The sequence below is a fragment of the Pinus tabuliformis genome, chromosome X (genome assembly GCF_031772625.1).
Source record: "Pinus tabuliformis cultivar Carrire ecotype Pingquan chromosome X, CPIR1, whole genome shotgun sequence".
In the NCBI taxonomy this organism is placed as follows: domain Eukaryota; kingdom Viridiplantae; phylum Streptophyta; class Pinopsida; order Pinales; family Pinaceae; genus Pinus; species Pinus tabuliformis.
Genome location: NC_142308.1, coordinates 231,894,831 through 231,915,960, shown reverse-complemented (window position 1 = coordinate 231,915,960; position 21,130 = coordinate 231,894,831). Strand labels below are relative to the sequence as shown.

Genomic DNA, 21,130 nt, shown 5'->3' with positions numbered 1-21,130 from the left:
TGAATTCTTCCAACCTATATATCATTTTTCTTCATCTCATCTTCCAAGAAAGAAAATAAGAAGGCTAGATTTTGACAAGGATATGTACTGCAATGATGAAAGTTCACATCAGCCAAAAAGGGTCAAGATTCAACAAGGGATGTCTGAAAGGCATCCGATCAACTTACCTGTAAGCAGAAAAATGTTCCAGATTGTACCACAGGAATGACATATTATGCCATAGGGCATCTGTTGTATTGTATTTCTATCCCTACACTCTTAGTTAGGATTTTATTTATGTCATTAGTCAGTTCTTTTTTTATGCATTTATATTTTATGTCTTTATGTTTTAATATGTTAGAGTAGATTTTTTTATATTCTAGTAGATGTTCTAAATATACATGATGATTTGGATTTTGAACGGATATCTATTTGATGGAATTTTTTTTTCTTAGATACAAGACTATGGATTCTCACATTTCTTAAATGAAGCAATGTGTCCCCAAGTAGAGCCAGATGTTGACCATGTTGTTAGCAAATTATATATTATAGAGAAATGGAACACATAAAATATTACAGAAATATAAACACAGAAAACGCATAAAACAAGAGAGACACAGATATACATAGTTCACCCAGTTTGGGCTATGTCCACGAAGAAACAGCCAGTCCTTCTTTTTATATTATCCAGCAAACTGAAGAGATACAACCTACAGCAGATCTGTTGTAACTCCCTCTTGGCTCTCAATATCCTCTCTTCCTCACTCAGAATACAGATATACCTAGACACAATACAATTTCCTCATATATAGCGAGGGGGTTACCTTCTAGGGAAAAAAAACCCTAAATTAAACATAACTTCTACTATTAGATCTCTGCATAATGAATGGCCCGGATTGACTACGAAATTACAACATTTTACAAGGCAATTTTACATCTATTTTAAGCTTCAGGGGCGCTACCCCCGAAACCCCTGTGAGGGGACCGCTGGCCCCTGGACCCCTCAGCCGGGGGGGATGGCCCCCCCTGAACCCCCGCCAGGGGGGACAAGTGCCCCCCGCACCCCCCTTGCATTGAGGGGTGTACAATCTTCCTGGGGTATATATCTGATTGAAACAAAGACCTCTAAATAAGGATGATAATCATGCTCCACACCCAACACACGCTTTATCAACAGTCCAAGGAAGCAAAATGCAAAGATATGAAGAAAATTTTTCAAAGTTCAAAGTCATCAACCAACACATTTGTATCATTATAAACCCAATTTATACAATTTATATTATAAATGATTCTATTATTATCGTTTAAATATGTAACAACACCTAGGTAAGCCTCTGCTTTTGGAAATGTATTTCATCCTAGGAAGTTTTTTAACCTCACCGAATTATGTGTGTTTCTAAATACGGATAACTGTGTAGAAATTTGATAGAAATTGGAACTGCTCAAGATTTCGTATTGAAAAAACAAGAGACACAATTCTACTCTACTGATCTATGGAATGGAAATCACAATTTAGAACAACATTCATAGACATGCAACAAGAAAAACCACAAGTACATAAAGATTTCTAGGGGAACCCAACTATGAAAAACCCCTCAAGAATCTTTTCATTAATCAATTGAATAAAAAAACTATTAAAATTGCATGCTCTAGCTCTAAGCACAACCTGCAAAAGAATATTTTTTCTCTCTACTGAATGAGAAACTTTGGCCAACACTTAGCCAATTATTTTCTCCTCCAACCTCCTATTTCCTTGAACAATTCCTAAGGAATGATATTTTGACCTCATGCAACAGTTGTACACTCAAACTAGTATACAACTCATGTTACACTACCTTGTCATCTCCACTTCAACTGAGGAATTCAAATTCCTTGCATGCATTAGCTATTTTGGGTTGATTAGCTAATTAACTGACAAGTCTTTGAGTAAGACTATTGTCCCACTACATAACTAACCTTCAATTGACTCTATCAATAGTTAGAGGTCAGTTAACGGAATACAACTGAAAAAACCTGAACTAGATTGCTAAAATCTAGCAATCACACATGCATAAGTGAACTCCAAGCCTTCTAACTTGAATTTACTGAGCTAATTTAGTGACAAGATCCATGTCACACTATTTAACTTCCTCCAAGTTGTCATGCTGATGTGGAAATTTTATTTACTCAATTTGACAAGGCTAAAATCAAGTTGAGCCTTTCTTGCTACATTTTTTAACTCTACCTCTTAACAAGAAAGATATTTTTTACCACCCCTATTCTGCACCCATGGAATTTGAATTTACCTCTTGAAAATTCCTTTGTCAAGATGTCAACATCTTGCTCCTCAATTTGAATGTAATATAGTAACATAATTCTCCTCTGCACACAATCCCACAAATGATGATACCATATATCAATGTGCTTGGACATGTCATGAAATACCATATTTTCATAGAGCTTAATGCAACTTTGATTATCACAACATATCACTGTTGGAACATATCCTCACTAAAAAGACCCACAAGTATTTTCCTCATCCATTTGGCCTCACATGTTGCTTGAGTTGCAACCATGTATTTAGCCTCTCCTGATCTGAGTGCCACAAACCTCTACTTCCTGCTATACCAGGAAATAGTTGTAGACCAAACACTAAACATGGTGTTAGTGTCAGTCTTTTCATACTTCCATCAGGGATCAAAATTTGCTCTTTTGCATTTTCATAGTAGGAGTCCCATACTGTAAATTTTTCATCACTCCATTAGGTCATGATATATGGATCCACTGATGGTTTTTTTTCTCTTTAGCTCCTCCCTCATAGACTATACTTGTTGATCCTCCTTCATATTGTTTTCATTCATGGTTTATAAACAATCTGCAGTCCATTTCATTAGGTCATAAGGTTTGATTTCATTAGGTCTAGGGTTTCATTACCAAGGTCAAGAAACCGATTTTCAAATGTAAATAAAGGTCAGAAAGGGTATGAGGATGACAAATAAATCAAGCATGATGGCTTGAAAGCTCATAGCTACTGAAATATTATATTTTTAACTTAATGTAATTTTCACCTCAAAAACATGTTTTTGAGGTGAAAATAGAATATTTTGGGTTTATTGTATTTCTTATGTAATTTTAAGTTTCTATTGTAATAATGGATTTCAGCTGCATCAGAATATTTCTCCTTCCTGCAAAGCACACCAGCACTGCAAAATCAAGTTAAGTTGAGCATTTGTCCACCTGCAAAAGCTCAAAGAAGAAAAAGCATCAAAATTGAGTTTAAAAGGTGAAAGTGATTAAAGAGAAAAAACATTAGAAAAATGGGTTTAAGGAGCTAAAGACTAAAGTCAAAGGCCTATAAATATCTTCTTGCCCTTTATTTACCTCTTAACACACATTGAGAAAACCAGAGCTGCATTTTGGGCGATTTCAAGGCAAAATTATGAAAACAAAGCAGGCGCTACGCGTTTCCTCTTGGTGTTGCGCATTCTCTTCAAGCACTGCACATTTGATAGGCGCTACGTGTTCCCTTAAGGCGCTGCGCACTCCCTTCATGCACTGCTCACTTGACTAGTTTTACACTCCTTCAATCTTCAAGCTTGCAAAATCTCTCCTAAGCCCTAAATCAAGTAAGTATTTCCATTTCCCTCTCATCAAGGTTATTTACTTCATGCTTAATGAATGAAAACCATATGTGGTTAGTTTCTCACTTCAAACCCTAGCCTTTATCCTAAACCCTAGTTTTCACAAGCAAATTCCCCATTTCTCCCAAAAACACCCATTCTACACTCCATATTCCCCCTCACAAGTTTCTATCCCTACCCTATCAGACCCTCATTCCCCCCATCTACCCTTTCCTTTCTTCTTCCTCCCTACAATCTTGTATTCCCCTACTTACCACTTAGGGTTTCATCACAAAAAACAAATCATGGTTGATGAGGAGTACAGACCACAGAGTGAGGAAGAGGGATCAAACAGAGAGGGAAACATAGAGCAAAGAAGACCTCATAAAGGAGGGAACATACACAGGTTTGAGCCCACAGATCTCAAAGAGATTTTAGCCTCTCCCATGACAGTGACATCCTTCAAGTGGTTAGGATGTTTTGAGTTTTGTGAACAGGTCCAAGCAGTCCAGTATCACCCTGAGTTGACTAGACATTTCATCACTGGACTTCAAAACAATCAGGTCACTCTTGCAGGAATAACCTTCACATTGTCTGCTGCCACTATATCAGCTGCTACCAGGATTCCAGAAGCTGGGGAAAAATGGTTCAAGCAGGGTGAAATAGAAGCACATTTCTATGAACCATACATCAAACCTAGATACAGACATGAAAGAAAGGGATATTTTCCTTTCTCATACCTCCTTGACAGATATGCACCTATGATGAAGATTATTATGAAATATTTTTCATGTGAGGGAAGATTTTCTAGGGTCTATTCCTATCACATCAGATTGCTCATGCATTTCACTAGGGTCAAAATGCTTAATATACCCTACAATATTTTCAGGAGTGTGGAGAAAATGGCTTACATTGCCCAAAAGAGAGAACACAAAGATCAAATGAAAAGCCTATTTCATCATGCTCTCATAAAGATCATAGTTCTTTATCATCTTAAAGAACTTAACATTGCATGGAACACATTCATTGCCAACCCCATTTTCACTCATGCTTCCACTCATAATGTTTAAAACATGCCATCATCATCATATTCACCCTCACATCCATTATCACCTTCACATGCACCTATTCCTTCACCTGACAAGAAACAGGACAGTGGCAAAGAAAATCAAGGTAATTAGGGTCAAAGAAGCAAGTCTGGAAGGACTGGTTCAAGTACCATGGTGCATCCTTATCAGATAGGACATAGGCAAGTGTTTTCCCCACATATTGTGGGAGGGGCCTTGCCTTCATCATCAACAAAACAGGTATACAAAGGAAAGGAAAAGGTGGCTAAAACAGCAATGCAACAACAGGAAGAACACCTCCATGAAACTGAGCATGATTTTGATCTAGTGGACTTAGATGATGAGGATGATGAGACAAATACTAGAATTCTCATCAAGGAGTAATAAGAACTGATAGGTGAGTTATAGGTGAACCTGCAAAGAGCCAAATGCATCATCTCTACTACGAATAGGAAAACAGACAATTGGAGAGTATGCATGAGCTTACGGTAGTTCAACTCATCAAGGCCAAAAGAGAGGCAGAAAAGGCTAAGGTGCAGCTTGAAAAAGCTTATGGTGAATATGGTGAGCCCATGGAGGCAGATATGACCAGGAGAAGGCCTAGGACTAGAGGCCTGAAGAGAGCTTTAGAGCTTGAGAAGGAAAAAGAAGCCCAACTTGAAAATCAGCTTACCTTGAATGAACAAATGGGCCAAATGGTAAATGAGAATAGGGAGTATTGGATTGAGAGGGCTAACATTCACCTTGAGGGCTTGTTGGCCAAAGCCACTAGAGATGTAGAGGTGCAAAGGAGGATGGCCAAACATAGACAAGATTGCTAGAGGAAAACTCAAAATGGTTGAAGCAAGAATTGAAGCCTTAACTCATCAAGAAAAGAAAGATAAGCTTGACCTATTGGTGGAGGCTTCATTACAAGCCTAGTCACCTTCAATATCAGCCATCACAACCATTTTTGAGGAGCCTTGGCTCATTTTTTGATTTCCTAGCTGTTATGTGATTTTCACGCATGTAATTTATCAATCCACTGGTCAAACTCGCAGCACCTAGGTCATTGCACACTTTTTTGGGGCACTTTTTGGAGAAATTCCCACCACCATTGGATTCAGAAGGCCATGTACATTCAGAAAAACCATGTTTCCAGGTGTGAAAGTCAAATTTACTAGGTGAAAAGGCCAAAAAACCACCTAAAATTCATGTTTTTTCCTGTTTTTTGAGCCTGGCGCTACGCGTTTGAGCAGTCTTGGGAGATTGCAATTTTGGAGGGTCAAATCAAGCTCAAATTGGAAACCAATGGTAGTTTTGGAAACTAGACAGAACAAGCTTTCCAATGAGCTATCATGATCTAGATTTGGAGGTCAGGAAGGTAGTCAAAAATCAGCTAGAAGTTGGTGTTGCGCACTTCCTTCAGGCGCTACGCGTTTGAAACTGTCGCTATGCACTTGACAGGTTGCCTATTTTTTCACTGTTCCTTTCAGAAATTGCTTTTCACCTATGGAATTTTGATCTTTTCACTGATGACATGTAAGATCATGATGTAATTAATGTATATTTTGGTTACCTAGGGTATATATATAAGGTAAATGGCCAAGGTGGCATGTAAGGAATCAATTTCCTTCACCTTAGGGATGAGTCAGTTTGACCTCCCTAGTCTTTAGCTTTCAGTTTAGTTTTTTGTGCAACTGCTCCTCCTCTCATGGATTCAACCCCTCGGGCTAGGATGGGTTGTTTTGATGCCTATATTATGTATTTTCTCAGTGATTGTGTGGGTTGGACTCACTTGGATGCTCAGAGCTTGATTGTACATCATTGTAAGCAGTTTGGAAAGGAGATTAATCAAATTTGTAGCTATTTTTATGGGATTCCTATGGTATGGAGTTTTAGCACGGTTTCTTCTTTTGTAATCATTTGTTTACATGTTTTATGTGTGCCATCATTCATTTCATTTCTTTATTATTGAATGTTATCAAGTTTGATAGGTAGAATCCATTGTAACAGTGCTCTTCCTTGGGAAATCATTCAATATTTCATGTTTTCTACTGTTTGAGAAGGATCCATGATTGTCACATGCCCTCCTCAACTCCTCATCAGTCTTAAACACCTTACACCATTAAGCCTGAAGTGTTAAATCCTATGCCTACCTTGCCCCATAGAACACCCTGCATTTCTGACCGAATTTCCCAAACCTAAACTGCCCAGCTCCATCTGATCTAGTGAAACACCAACAAAATTCAATCAAAACCTTTGAGCTACTATACCTAGCCTAAAATCCTTTACTTGATCCAGTCATCTTGACTGAGATCCTTAAGGAGAGAGCCCTCTCCTGACCCAGTAGGGCTATCTACTAGGCTAAGCTTGGTTTGTGGTTACCCTAGCTTGCCTTCCTTTAGCCTGAGGTCAATATAGGTGTTAACATAGTGGCAACCATACTGGGGAATGACAGACAAATCACCTTGGTAATATCTTTCATTTAAATCCTTGAACTTTGGATGATGATTTTTAGAATTTCTAGGCTGAAATAGGAAAGTTGTAAAGCAATATAGAAAAACTTCAAAATTTGAGCATACTAGCTTCAAGAAGGTACACCAGAACCAATCCAGATCCGAATCCACCAGTCATTGTCGATGATCCTCACAATATTGGGAAGAAACATAGGAAACCTACAAAGAAATTCGGTGCTGCTGAAGAAAAATTGACTGAAAAATCAAGGGAAGTTTTTATTCCTCATGTCCATTCACTCTTGGAAAGGTTAGATACTTTGCAGGATCTTGAATTTGATATAAATTTTGAGTAAAGTTTGTTTCGAAGTAAGTCTTTGAGTTGGCTTGATCAAATAGTTTTTGACTCTTCAATATCTCTTGATAACCCTGCTAAAGATTTGTTTACCCAAAGTAAATCAGGATCACAGATTATCCATGCTCTTGATCAGTTACAAAATCTTGTCTCAAACGTAGACACTTGGGTGAAACACAGGCCATCTTTTTATTTTCAAAGTACCTCTTTTACATCTACTGCAACTCAAACAATCCCCTACCCACTTCTTTCATCTTTGCAGATTGTTAATCCACCTGTTGTTGCTGCTCCATTGAATATATCAAGTACCACAAATCTTGCTTTAAATCCACCTCCCCCACCTCAAGTCATGGCTACCCGGTATGCACCCCTTGTTTTACCTTAGAATCTCGGTGCTATGCCTGCTGATTACCAAAGTAAGATACCTCTTTTTGATGCCACTCAAAACATCATCACAACTCAACAACATGTTGATAGAATGAATGACTTTTTTGACCTTCATGAGGTAGAGCTAGAAAATGTGACTATGAGATTGTTTGTCCAAAGCTTTGGAGGTGAAGTTCGAAAGTGGTTCAGAGCTTTGCCTATAGCCTCTATCACCACTTTGCCAACCCTGCATAGGCAATTTCTGGATCGTTGGGAGGTAAAGGAGAACCCACTCCAAATTTTATCTAAATATGAAAATATCAAAAGGAATACTGGTGAAAGTGTGTAAGATTATTGTGTGAGGTTCAATGCAATTTATAATGCTATTCTAGCGAACATTAAACCACCAGAGGGATTAGCCTTACTCAAATTTCCAGATGGTTTTGATGTTGATATGGCATATCAGTTACGAGGACGTGATCCCACCACACTTGAAGATATGTAGAAGAACGCGGTAAGTGTAGAAGGAAATCTGCTGGCCAAAAGAGAAAGAATGAGATCTGAAAAGAGAGTGACTATAAAAGAGGAGGCATCTACTTCAGATGTCAAGATGGATACTTTGACCTGAACAGTTGAGAGGGTGGTTGACTGCTTGACCATTGCATATAGACCTGAACCAACAATTAGGAAGCCAAACTTTAGAGGACAGTGGCAGCCCCAATTTTGGATCAAGTAGAGGGAACAAAAGGCACAAGACCAACTAGCACAACAATGGCAGATCAAAACTCCTTTGCAGCAGAACCATGTTCAGGGAATGGAAGAGGAAGATGACGATGATCCAGTAGTTGAAGCAAACCATTTCTTCACTACCGATGGTATGCCCATTTTTCTGATGGAAGATGAAGTTCCAGACACCCAAAGGGATGGAGATTACATACTAGCAAATGATGGAGTTTTGGAGGATGAGTCTGATGATTATCAACGAGGTTATATGAATGCTTTGACAACACAGCAAAAGCAATATTCTCTGAGGAGCAGAGATGTGCCAATCAATCCCATTCAGAAAAGAAAAGAGCTGCAATCGAAAAATGACTCCTCAAACATTCAGAAGAAAGGGAAAGAGCCTGATGATCTGAGTTCCAGCAAAGTATCATCAGCAAATAACACCCAAACGAGAAGAATAATAAGAAAAATGCAACGAAAGAGCAAGTGGAGAAGAAGGACCTCACTGTTAAAGAGGTAGAAAAAGTTTCATCCTTTAATTTAGAAAATGAAATTGCTAAATTAAAAGTGTCCATTCCCTTGACTGAACTGATTAAGAACAACAGGTTGATCAAACAACTCCAAAATTTGTGCAGGCAGGTGCGAGGTGGCAGTCAAAAGGAAGATTTTGTGGAATATGGTTCCACACTTAAAGGAGCAGATATAGTGATATTAATCCACTTGGAAAACCTTCACCTAATGGGGGTTTTCAAAACATATTTCTCATGGTTTTCGGGATAGTTTGGGGTTTTAGTTGCAAATTAATTGGTCATATTGTTTAGTTTATAATATTGTTTTAATATAGGATTTTATTATTATTTTTATTTTTATTTTTTATTTCCTATGTTGAGGAAATTAAAATGATTTTGTAATATTATATAAATAGGATTAGTTTAAAGATGTAGAGGTTCGCTTTTTGCAACAAGAAGAGGCATTTGGATTGTGTAAAGTTTTATTGAATATCATTTTAATCAAGCAGTTTTTGCCCTTTAGGCCTAGGATCCATCACAGTGTTTAATGTCCAGTATTTTTTTCTCATAAATTCATTTACACATTATGTCTTTTCTACTATTTTTTGTTACAACATTATCTAAGAGAAGTTTTAGGAATCCATCCACCTGTGATGCTCCTTTCACAATGATTTTGTTGTTAAATGTAGTGGTTGTCTTTACAGAATCCATCCTCTATTAGATGCTCTGTTGAGTAACCTTGTGTTTCTCTTTCATCTAACGCTGCTACTATAGATCCATCCCTTGTTTGATGCCTATAAGGCAATGGGCCTTCTCCCCTATTCTTCTCACATCTACAATCTTTTATCTGGTTGAAAATTGCACTTACTTTGCCCCAAGTTTGCCGACAGAAACTGGAATCGGCTCCATAGCCCAATGGTACTTTCTCTTGCTATTTTCGACCCAAAAAAAAAACTTTCAAACAAATCCTCGTACTTCATAGCTAGCCTAAGATTCACTTATTGCAGCCACGTTGTGTTGGCAAAGAGAGAGCCCTCTCTGGTCTGGCAGGGCTAGATGCCAAATCAAAAGCTTGGTCTGTGGTTACCTCAGAATTGCCTCTTCTCAGCCTTGAGGTTCATTCTGAGTGCTAAGAGATAGCATCTAAAGAGATTTTCCTGTCTGATGGACTCCCTCCCCAATCTACATTAGTGAAGCCTTTGATGTTCACTCCCTCTTTCATCTTGTAATCCATACTCAATAGTGCCTTTGAGGTACCATAACACATTCTTTGTTGCCTTCCAATACAACTTGGTAGGCCTTACCATAGCTTGACATAGTTGGTTTATTGCATAGTACATGTCAGCTCTTGTGTTCACAAGATACATCAAAGACCCCACAAGTTTTTTGTAAATGGTAGCACCAACCTCTTCACCTAAAGTGGCATTATCCTTCCTCCACTTTGTAGCTAGAGGTCTGTCCATACACTGAAAATTATCTATGTAAAATATATAAAGTATTTCAAAGTAATACTTTCCCTGAGACATAAACAATTCACCATCACCTTGCCATAATTCCAACTCAAGGAAGTAATGAATTAATCCCATGTATTTCATCTTAAATTCCCTTGCAATATCCCCTTTGAAAGAGTGGATCGATTTCTCGTCACCTATCAATGTTTCATCATCAAAATATAAAATAAGAATATGAAACTTACCATCTACCACAATGTGATAGAGGTTCGCATATGCTTCACTTTTGGTGAAGCCCAATCTGCTAAGATAACTGTCGATTCGAGTGTACCATGATTGGGGCACCTATTTGAGACCATATAATGCTCTCTTGAGTCTACACACATGTGACTCCCGATCATATGTCTCAAGTCCTTTTGGATTCTCTATCTAAATTTCCTCCTCAACAAAATCATTGAGAAAGGCGATCTTCACATCCATCTAATGTATTTTCCACACCATCTATACAATCAATGCTAGAATGGATATGATTGAAGAATATCTTGCAACTGGTATAAAATTTTCCTCATAGTCCATTCCCTCTACCTGAGAGAATCCTTTGGCCACAAATTTGTCCTTGTACTTCTCGATGCTCCCATAACTTGCATGCTTCACTTCGTAGATCCATCTAGAACCAACCATTGTTTTCCCTTCTAGTCTCGGAACCACCTCCCATAAATTTTTCTTTGTTATGGATTTGTATTCTTCGACCATGGAATCAACCCAAACTAGTTGAGAAACTGCTTCCTCAAATGAAGAAGGATTTTTCTCAATGAGCTATGTCATGAAAGCCATGTAACCTGTGTACCAATCAGGTGACCTCCTCTTCCTGCACTATGATGTAGGGGCTCCCACATTATCCCTAGCATCTTTCAATAATCTGTCAACTTATTTGGTTCTCTTTCTCCCCTCTCTGGAAGATTATGGTCGAGTTCTTTCTTCCACTCTGCCTCCTATTTGCTCCACTGCATCTGGTTTCTCCAACACCTCTTGAAGCTCCTCCTCGAGCTCCTCCTTTGGAGCAAGAAGTTCTTGCTCCAATGGGATACTCAACTCTCATTCCAGAGAGCATCTCATAACCTTCTTCTCATCGAACTAGACATCTCTCCTCAAAAATGTCATCCTCATTGAAGGTAAATTCACCCAGTAATTATGTGGAGTTTTTGTGTATTCTACAAAAAATCCCAAATTTTTTGTAGGCCCAAGTTTCTTCCTTGAATCCTTGGAGACATGAAAATAAACTGAAGCTCTGAAAATTATTAAATGAGACACATCAAGTTGTCTCCCAGAGAATTTTTCCTCTAGTGCAATCATACGAAGTATTCTATGAGGGCTCTGGTTCTACAAGTAGACTTATGTGTTGCATGCTTCTACCCATAGATGTAGTGGCATCCCCTGATCATGCAACATGGTTCTTGCTACTCCCACTATGCTCCTCGCTCTTCCTCTCAGCCACCCCATTTTGTTGTGGGTTATGGGGTGCTATCAGTTCTCTTAAAATATCTTATTTAGCACAAAAATCCTTGAATTCATTCGAAACAAATTCACCTCCATTGTCACTCCTAAGAACCTTAATATTCTTCCTAGTCTCCTTCTCAAACAATGCCTTCAATTCAACAAATTTTGAGAAAATATCATTCTTCTTCTGCATCAAGAAGGTCCAACATTTTCTAGAGAAATCATTAATAAAAAGAATATAGTAATTATGTTTTGTTGTGGAGGCTGTGGAAAAGGATCCACAAACATCAGAGTAGACTCATTCCAAGCTTGCATCTACTCTGCTATCTCAGTCATGGAAACTGGATTTGACATATTTCCCCAATGTGTAACCCTTGCAGACATCCTGCTCGTTAAGATATCCTTTAGGGAGACCCATGGTAATTTGTTGCATGATTTTTAAGGCACCATGATGTATATGACCCAACCTTCTATGCCAGATTTCTCCAAGATCTTGACTCGACACCTTTTCTTCCTTTGTGCTCAATGTAGTGAAACCTCCCACCTCAAATTTGTATAGGTTCTTCACTCTAACCTCAATCTGCTTCACTTTCCCAGTATCTATGTGTCTTAGAATGGTTTTCCCTTTACTGAAAATAACATCATAGCCTCCATCCTCTAATACTACTACAAATATCAGGTCCTTCTTCAGCCCAAGTAGAAACATACCATCTTTGAGGCGAAGAGGAGAGGTTTTCTCTCTCTCAAAGGTGACAGTACCAATTCCTGTAGCATTGTACCTCTCATCAACCCCCATTTTGATATGCATCTAGAGATCCTTATCCTCCAGGCTACTGAAAAAATACTTGCATCCTATCATATGGAAGGAGGGACTGAAATCAAGGTACCACACACTCCCCATAACAGTGCTGACCATGCATACTATCAGGGTGAAGTCTAATTCGAATTGTGAATCCAATGCTTCACCTCTTGCTCCTCCTGAAGGCTTCTTGTTATACTTCTTGTGTGGGAATTTTGTTGCATAGTGTCTGTATTTGTGGCAATAGAAGCACTTTATCTTGCTCAATTATTTCTTCTTGCCATTATTTTGGCTAGACTTAGGTTTGGTCTAGGTCCTCTTTCCTTTTTCCTTCTTCCTATTTCCAACCAATGTAAAATTATTTCCATCCTCTACTCTAGATGAAGTTCCATTTCTGGTATTTCTCCTGAACTCTTATTGAACCAAATTAGACTACAACCTTTCCCAATTCGATAATTTTTCCCTTCCATTCACAGAGTCCTAGTAATTGTGCCATGATTTTGGAAGGCCTAGAAGAGTTGGGATGACTAGGTCTTATTCTACAACATTCACCCCAACCCCTCCAAGCTCATCTCAAACTTGAGTAAACCTGGAGAGATATTGTGGAATCGTAGCATTCTCCTGCATTGTTATGTTTCAAAGTTTGTCTTTCAGGGCCAATTTTCTATGGTCACTGCTATTTTCGAATTTCTTAATCAATTTCTTCCACATAACAAGTGGTGTCTCTTTTCCATGGATATTTGAGGCCACATGGTCTCTCACATCTTCGAGAAGAATTCTCCTGGCCTTTGCAACATCCTTCTTCCATTGTGATAATTCATGTGCATTCGACTGTGGAGGTTTTGCAATACAAGTTTTAACATATTCTAACACACCATTATCATCAAGCATTACTTCCATTCGACCATTCTAGGCTATGAAATTTGAGCTACCCTCCAAGGCATACTCCAATCTCAGTTTGTTGAAAAACATTCTCTCAATCCTTAAGAATTTTTTTTGCATTGAAGATGCAAATTCGAAATTCTTGAGATAAAAGTTTGAAATACTAGTTCTAATGTGATTTTAGGGCTCTGATACCATGTAGAAATTTGATAGGAATTGCAACTACTTGAGATTTTGAACTAAAAAACAAGAGACACAATTCTACTCTACTAATCTACGGAATGGAAATCACAATTTAGAAAAACATGCATAGACATGAAACAAGAAAAACCACAAGTACATGGTGCTTTTAGGGGAACCCAACTAGGAGAAAACCCTCAAGCCTCTTTGCATTAATTAGTTGAATAGAGAAATTATTACAATTTTCTTCTCTAGCTCTAGGAACAACCTACAAAATGATAATTTTTCTCTCTGCTGAATGAGAAACTTTGGTCAACACTTAGCTAATTATTTTCTCCTCCAGCATCCAATTTCCTTGTACAATCCTGAGAATTGATCTCCTGACCTCATGCAACAACTGTACACTCAAACTAGCATACAACTCATGTTATACTGCCTTGTCATCTCCAATTTATATGAGAAATTTGAATTCCTTACATGCATTAGCTATTTTGGGTCGATTGATCAATTCACTGACAGATCTATGAGTCAGATTGTTTTCCCACTTCACAACTGACCTTCAATTGATGCTATTAATAGTTAGAGGTTAGTTAATTGAAAACAACTAAAAATAATTGAACTAAATTGCTAAAATTTAGCAATCACACATGCATAACTAAACCCCAAGTCTTCTAACTCGAATTTACTGAGATAACTAAGTGACAAGAGCCATGTCACACTAGTTCACTACGTCCAAGTTGTCCTGCTAATGTGGACATTCGATTTATCTAATTTAACTAAAGCTAAAATCAAATTGAGTCTTACTTACTACATTTTTTTAACAAATCAGCAGAGTTTTTCTTCTAGATTAAACCCCAAAATTAGGGCCAAATACATTGACAGGGTCTTAGGTGAGTCCTAGTGTTATACCAAGTATTTTTTAAAATGTGTTTAGAAATCATCTAATCATCACATTTGGTTTATTCTAGATCATATTGAGTCGCAGAATTGGGTAAATTGTTGACAGTATGAGTCTAAATGTGTTTTCCCTATTCAAGGGTTGATATTATAATAATTTGATGTAAAAATTATTTTGGTTTATGGTCCCTCATATTCAGACACCATGGCTAAAATATTTTGAGGTTGGAAAAATTATTAATCCTCTCTAGTGTCAATTAATTAATTTTTCTGGCTAAATTAAATAAAAATCCTAAGCTAGAAAATTAATCAATTTTGAGTCAAAATTAATTATAGAGAAATTAATTTCTCTCCAAGTGGAAAATAATAAAAAAATTGTGGATCAAAGAGAAGTCAATTTTTGGAGGTACCCCCCTTTAAGGGGAAAATAGACATTTTAAGAAAATTTGAACCCTTGGACCTTGGTGGTTAAGTCAAAGTCAAACTTTTGAGGAAATTAATCAAAAATATTAATTTTTAGATTAATTAAAAGTGAGTTTTATGAAAAATTTGATTTTTTCCTCAAAAGTAAAAATTCAACTATCAATATTATTTTGACAGGGATCAAGACAACTAGTTGTTATTTTCCACTTGGAGGAGTTTCTCTATATAAAGAAGTCATTTTGCTTCTATTTTAATATCTTTGGATGATGTAATTCTTGAACGTTGGTATTGAGTTGTTGCTCTATTGGGAACATTTTGTATCATAATAGAAAGACTTTGGGGTTAAGTTCATGGTGATTTTCTTCCGCTAATCTGTGGTATGTGTTAGCTCTATGTGATCCTATATCGTATTGAATATTGATAAATAATTCTTATTTCATTTGTTAGTGATAAAAACATTCTATTGGTACATGCTATCTTAGGTATCTGATTCACCATATCATCTAACTATTTTTTCTTGAGAATATTATAGAGATTTACAAGTATGCTAGCCCTTGGGCTCCAAGTTCACAAACTAGGGGGAAAAACTGACTATGTTTGGGCTTTGATATTTCTTTATGGTATTTTATTTTACATGAGCATTTCTACCAATATTTATTTTTTGAAATGTGTTCATCCATTGTTATTTATCCATAATTATTTATCCAAAAAATTAAATTTGTAAATATTGTATATTTGTAAATAATTTGTAAATTACTTCTAAGCCATTTGTTTTGCAACACTTGAGGTTCTATATTTTGTATATATATTTGGTGTTTGGAATTCTTTGATTGATTTGTGTAGGTGGACTTCAAGTTGACTAAGAGAATTTTGTTGGGGTTATGAGGTAGAACTAGGCCTAGGAAGGAAACATCTGGCATTAAGGCTCAACGTCTAACCTAAAGAAGAACTCGTCCAACCTTTCTATAGTAAATTTGTGGAAAAAATTATGATTGTAGGGTTTCAAAATATTCTTTGAGGCTTTTGAGCCTAGTTTTCCTCCATTTTTGGCCTAGTCGTGAGACCTGGTGGCCTGCTAGGGCCCTCGACCCTATCTGTTCTCTTGGTCACAACCTTCTAAGGGTTGGTTGTGGCCTCTTAAGGCCATTGAACCCCCTCTAGAGGAGTCATATAGTCCTCAAAGGGCCTTGTCCCTCCTCCTTGCACCTTGTCACGACATCCAAAAGCCCTTCCTCCCTCTCGACCTCCCTTCCTTGCCTAGCCGCAACCCCTAAGGGTATTTTTCCCTAGTCATTGGCCCTTATAGAACCTTTCCTAGCATTGTTTCAGCCTCAAAAGGCTTGATGTCAACCCTTGTGGGCTCATTTTGGCTCATTCATCCCTTTTCCATCTTCATTTGTCTTCTCTTTGCCCTTCTTTGGCCTCTAGCCTTCTAGCCCTTTTCCTAGCCTTGTATTCAGTCATCTCTAATTTTTGCATTGTTTGAGTGGGCTAACTATTTGGTTTTGTAGAAATATTAGAGCTAACTTGGTGGTTGCAAGTTCTCAAACTCATTGGAAGTCAAACTAGCCATCAACAAGGCCTTAAGGCCTCTTGGTTTGCTCTCTAACCCTCTAATTTCATCACTATCATAATTTTAATTTCTGAAGTATTTTATGACAACAATACATTTAAGGGCCTAACACATTCTTCATAAGTATAAATTCCTTGATAATTCACCTAGTTCATTAAGAAGTAAGCTTGAGTTAATTTGAATGCATATAATTGGTTCTCTAGTGGATTGTTTAGTTTATTTCGGATTTGATATGTTTGCTACAACCACATAAAAACATCTACAACAATGATTAAATTTCATAACAATGACATAATAACTCATTGGTAATAATATTTACTCATTATATTGTCACTTGCACTCACTGGGCTTGCACCTCTATGCATATTTGATCATTTTCTAAAGGTTATAATAATATTCCAAGGTTTTAAATCTACTGCATAAGGTATGATATAAAAAATTTGTAGTGGTGATAAAAGTGGTTGAAAGTCATCTAATCTCACTTGTCTATTGCTTCTTACCTCTTGCAGATCTTAGATAGACCTTAATTGAGTAATTTGGTGATTTTCATATTGTTGCTATCATATGTTTAGTGGTTGATCCATATTTGTTTTCTGCACCATTGGCATCTATTTACACTCTCGCATTAACACACACAAGTGATCTAATCAAATTAATAAGTTTTTGGTGTGATTGGCTAATTTCTCTAAGTGACATTGTGGATAAATTCTCTAAAATTCTCATTTTCGTTATTGTCATCGGATAAGTGGATTCATTATTCATTACTAAATTGGCTATCTCCTGTGGATACTATTTTAAATCATAATTTTGATAAGTCATCTCTTTTTCTCTCTTATATATCTAATTTGTATATTGGTGATTTGTTGATTATAATCTTAAAAGAGACGTTTCTTTATCTCTTGAGCAATTTTCTATCATTGGAAACATTTTCCGGCATCGTTAAGTTTTGAGCCCTTTTTCTTATGGTTGAGATTGTCATTCATCTATTGTGTAAGCACTTCATTGTTCATTGAAGATTATTGTAATCAAGTACTTAAGAACAATAAATCATATCACCTTAAGAGAACTTGCATCTTAGGATCAACCTCTCGCATTAATTAATTTACTTCCAAGCATAAGCTTGGTAGATAGAGATAAAGGTCAACCTTTCTCATTTAGCTTGAGAAGCCCAACACTTCTTCGATGGTTAACATAATAACCTTGTAGTCATCAAAGCCACAATATTTGCAGCGCCGAAGGCATCCGATGGTTAGAACCTAAAGGGAGGTATCATTAATCAAGCCTTAGCTTGTTTCCCCTTGGTTTCTCTCTCAGAACCTACTATAGGGACTAGCTTCAAAGCAATTAACAGGGAGGATACATTTAGAATAGACATATAACTTAAAATAAACTAAGATTATTTATCTCACCTAAATTTTAGGATTTTCATCTCACTTGGGATAGTGAAGCATACTTGAGCAACAATTGTTCATATGATGACTTGGTGAATAATTTTTTTAAGCAAGTAATTGACTTCATTTAAGGCATTGGTCTTCTATGATAATCTAATTAAATCATTTAATTGCTAATTCAACCATGTTTCTAGGCCATTTAGTTGTGTCTCTCGAACGTGTTGGATTGCCAACAAGTCTTCCATCTTCACATTTCATAGGAACTACCCCCCATTGCTTCTTGTAGGGAGACAACTAGAACGAAGAGGGTGAGGATCAGAGTGGCAACCCCCATCCTAAGTGTTGTCACATCTTTCCTGTATAGTTTAGGTGATAACATGACCTTCTATACATGCACGACAAACACATAGAAAATCAGACATTTATACACATCAACCACATCTACCCTGAGGTCCAGTGCTGCAGCATAGATCTGATACTAATCTATAACCACCCCTCCCATATTTACCCAATTTCACTAGCCTGCTAGGATAAACATGAGACAAAGAATTACTATGGCATGACCTGGCCACCAAGTTTCATTTATGAAAGTGGGGCTGGAAACTGGAGACAAATTGATAAGTCATCTCATCCCTCAGGGCTACAGGACACTCAAGTGCTAAAGAACTAACCTAGGTGACCAAACCCTGAGTTGGGGTTGCATTTGACACACTTTACCCCTAACCACATGCATGGCAAGCCTCCATGTGGTTATAGTCCTCCAACCACATGCACAAGCCTTCCTAGGTGTGGTTGTGACCCAAATTGACTAGTTCAGAGGGTGCGGTTGTGACCCAAATTCTAGGTCAGCATCTAGACCACTGCCTAGAACTTCCTAAGACTTATCAAAATCATTAATGCCATGATAACAAGGCTAAAAACACAAACTTGAGTCATAAAATTGACCTATATTGTCCAGAATATATTAGACATTTCATCAAACACATGGCAAACATGTAAGCTATAAGTCATGAATGCATATCTGATCATAAACTAATATTCTCCACCTAAGAATGGCAAGAAGGCTCTAAACCCTCTCTAACCAGCCGAAATAGCACTTGTTAGCCCTTGCATTCATCAACCATTCATTTAGCAATCTAGTTTAGTTATTTTTCAGTTTAACTCGATTAACCGAGCTCAAGTACCTAGTTCTGTCAGTTTAAGTTTAGTTGAGTAGTAGAATTGTTGTTAACTTGGTGATCTCTCAATTAAACTAGTCAATTAGCTAAAAATAGCCCAGACATGCATGGAATTTGAATTGCCTAGCTAAAGTTGGGGTCAAGGCACATTGTAAACATCAATTGTATACTAGTTGAGTGTGCAGGCTTGGCTATTGAGCAAGTGAATCATTCCTTGGGAATTGTGCAAGAAAATAGGAGAAAATTCCTACTTTTTAGGAGCTAATTTCCTCGAGGATTGTGCAAGGAAATAGGAGAAAGTTTGGCCTTGAATTGGCTAAGTGTTGGCCAAAGCAGGACAGTCAGCAAAAGAACAGGTTTATAGTGCAGGGTGTGCTTAGTTTGAAGCAAGACATTGTAATAGTTTTCATTCCCATCATCAATGAAAAGCAGCAGAGGGGTTTTTCCCCAGTTGGGTTCCCCTGTAAATCATTGTGTTCTTGTCATGTTTTAATGGTTGCATGTCATTGCATGTGTTTCTAAATTGTGATTTCCATTCACAAAATAAGCGAGGAAATTTATAATCTCTTGTTTTCAGTTCAATTTCATTAGTAGTAGAAAATGTCTATTAATTTCTACATTCATGAGAATAGCGCGCACACACACACACACACATATTAAAATAAAAACACTTAGAACCATACTTCATTCATATACAACAAATTTTATAGTACTAGTCCTAACATTATATGGAAAATATTCCACTAAACTAGTTATGTCATAGCTTAAAACCCTTTTCCTTCAGAAGACCCATAATTAATAATTTTATTATTTTCATCTTTATTTCTATTTACAATCATAAGTCAATCTTGAAACTAATATACTAGGCACAAAATTAAAAATAACCCAGATACTTATATGAAATTTTGAAATACAATAAGAGCTACCATGCTCCTCCCAACCAGTGAATTGTTGTCTCGACAATTCCCCCGAGCTGTGGATCCTTTTCTATCAAGTAACAAATTGGTAACTTTTACAATGTCATCTCCTCCGCGTTAGCAACATCATGCCAAAAGTGGTTGAATTCTTTATTTATACAAGTCCAATTAGTGTTTCCCACTAGCACCCTGTTCTTGTTTTTTAGATTTTCTTTCTCTCCTACAACCTTGTTTCTAAGAACATATTCCACTCATGACATTTTTCTAGTAGGGAAAATCATCCCTCAGGTTAGAAGATTTTTCTATTTTGTGTCACTGCTCCTTCTTGGATCATAATTAATTCTAACTTTTCCCGAGAATTGGGAAAATAACTATTCATTCCGTAGCTCCTCTTATTTTTCCAAAAATAAAAATAAGCAAAACAAAATTATTTTATTAACAACAATAAATATTTACAATCTCATAAAATGTTAGCTTGAATTTTCAAAATCTCTAACATTTTTCAAACATTTTAAAATAATAAAAATCTAAATAAAAATTAATTTCGCAAAATATTACATTTTTTACTTTTATATTTTTAATATAACATTATACTCTAAAAACAAATTTCTTAATATAATGTTTTCTAAAAATTAAATTATATGTTAACCTTCTAATAAATAAGTATTTGTCCAAACAAATGAGAAATAAATTGCTGCACATTTTCATATTTATTATTCCAATCAACAAAACTAAATTTCAAATTTTAATAACAATAAATTTGATTTTTAGCATTAATACAATACACAAGGATGGTAGATCCAACACATGGATGAATCTCTACATAAAAAGGGCGTACACTTTGGATAATGATGGAGTTTATCATCGATTTCCACATATGTAGATTTTGATATCTTCCTTTTTAATATT

General features: G+C 36.7%; 1 protein-coding gene across 1 annotated transcript; it reads right to left on the bottom strand.

Moving 5' to 3' along the window:
* Nucleotides 1-12,309: 12,309 nt before the first annotated feature.
* Nucleotides 12,310-12,777, bottom strand: LOC149139213 (uncharacterized). The gene has a single exon (XM_089450643.1). The coding sequence runs from the start codon at nucleotides 12,775-12,777 to the stop codon at nucleotides 12,310-12,312; it is 468 nt and encodes a 155-aa protein (XP_089306769.1).
* Nucleotides 12,778-21,130: the final 8,353 nt, after the last annotated feature.

Bases quoted from the DNA above. Each gene is read 5' to 3' on its own strand.
- LOC149139213 (XM_089450643.1), bottom strand. From the start codon at position 12,777: ATGGGGGTTGATGAGAGGTACAATGCTACAGGAATTGGTACTGTCACC.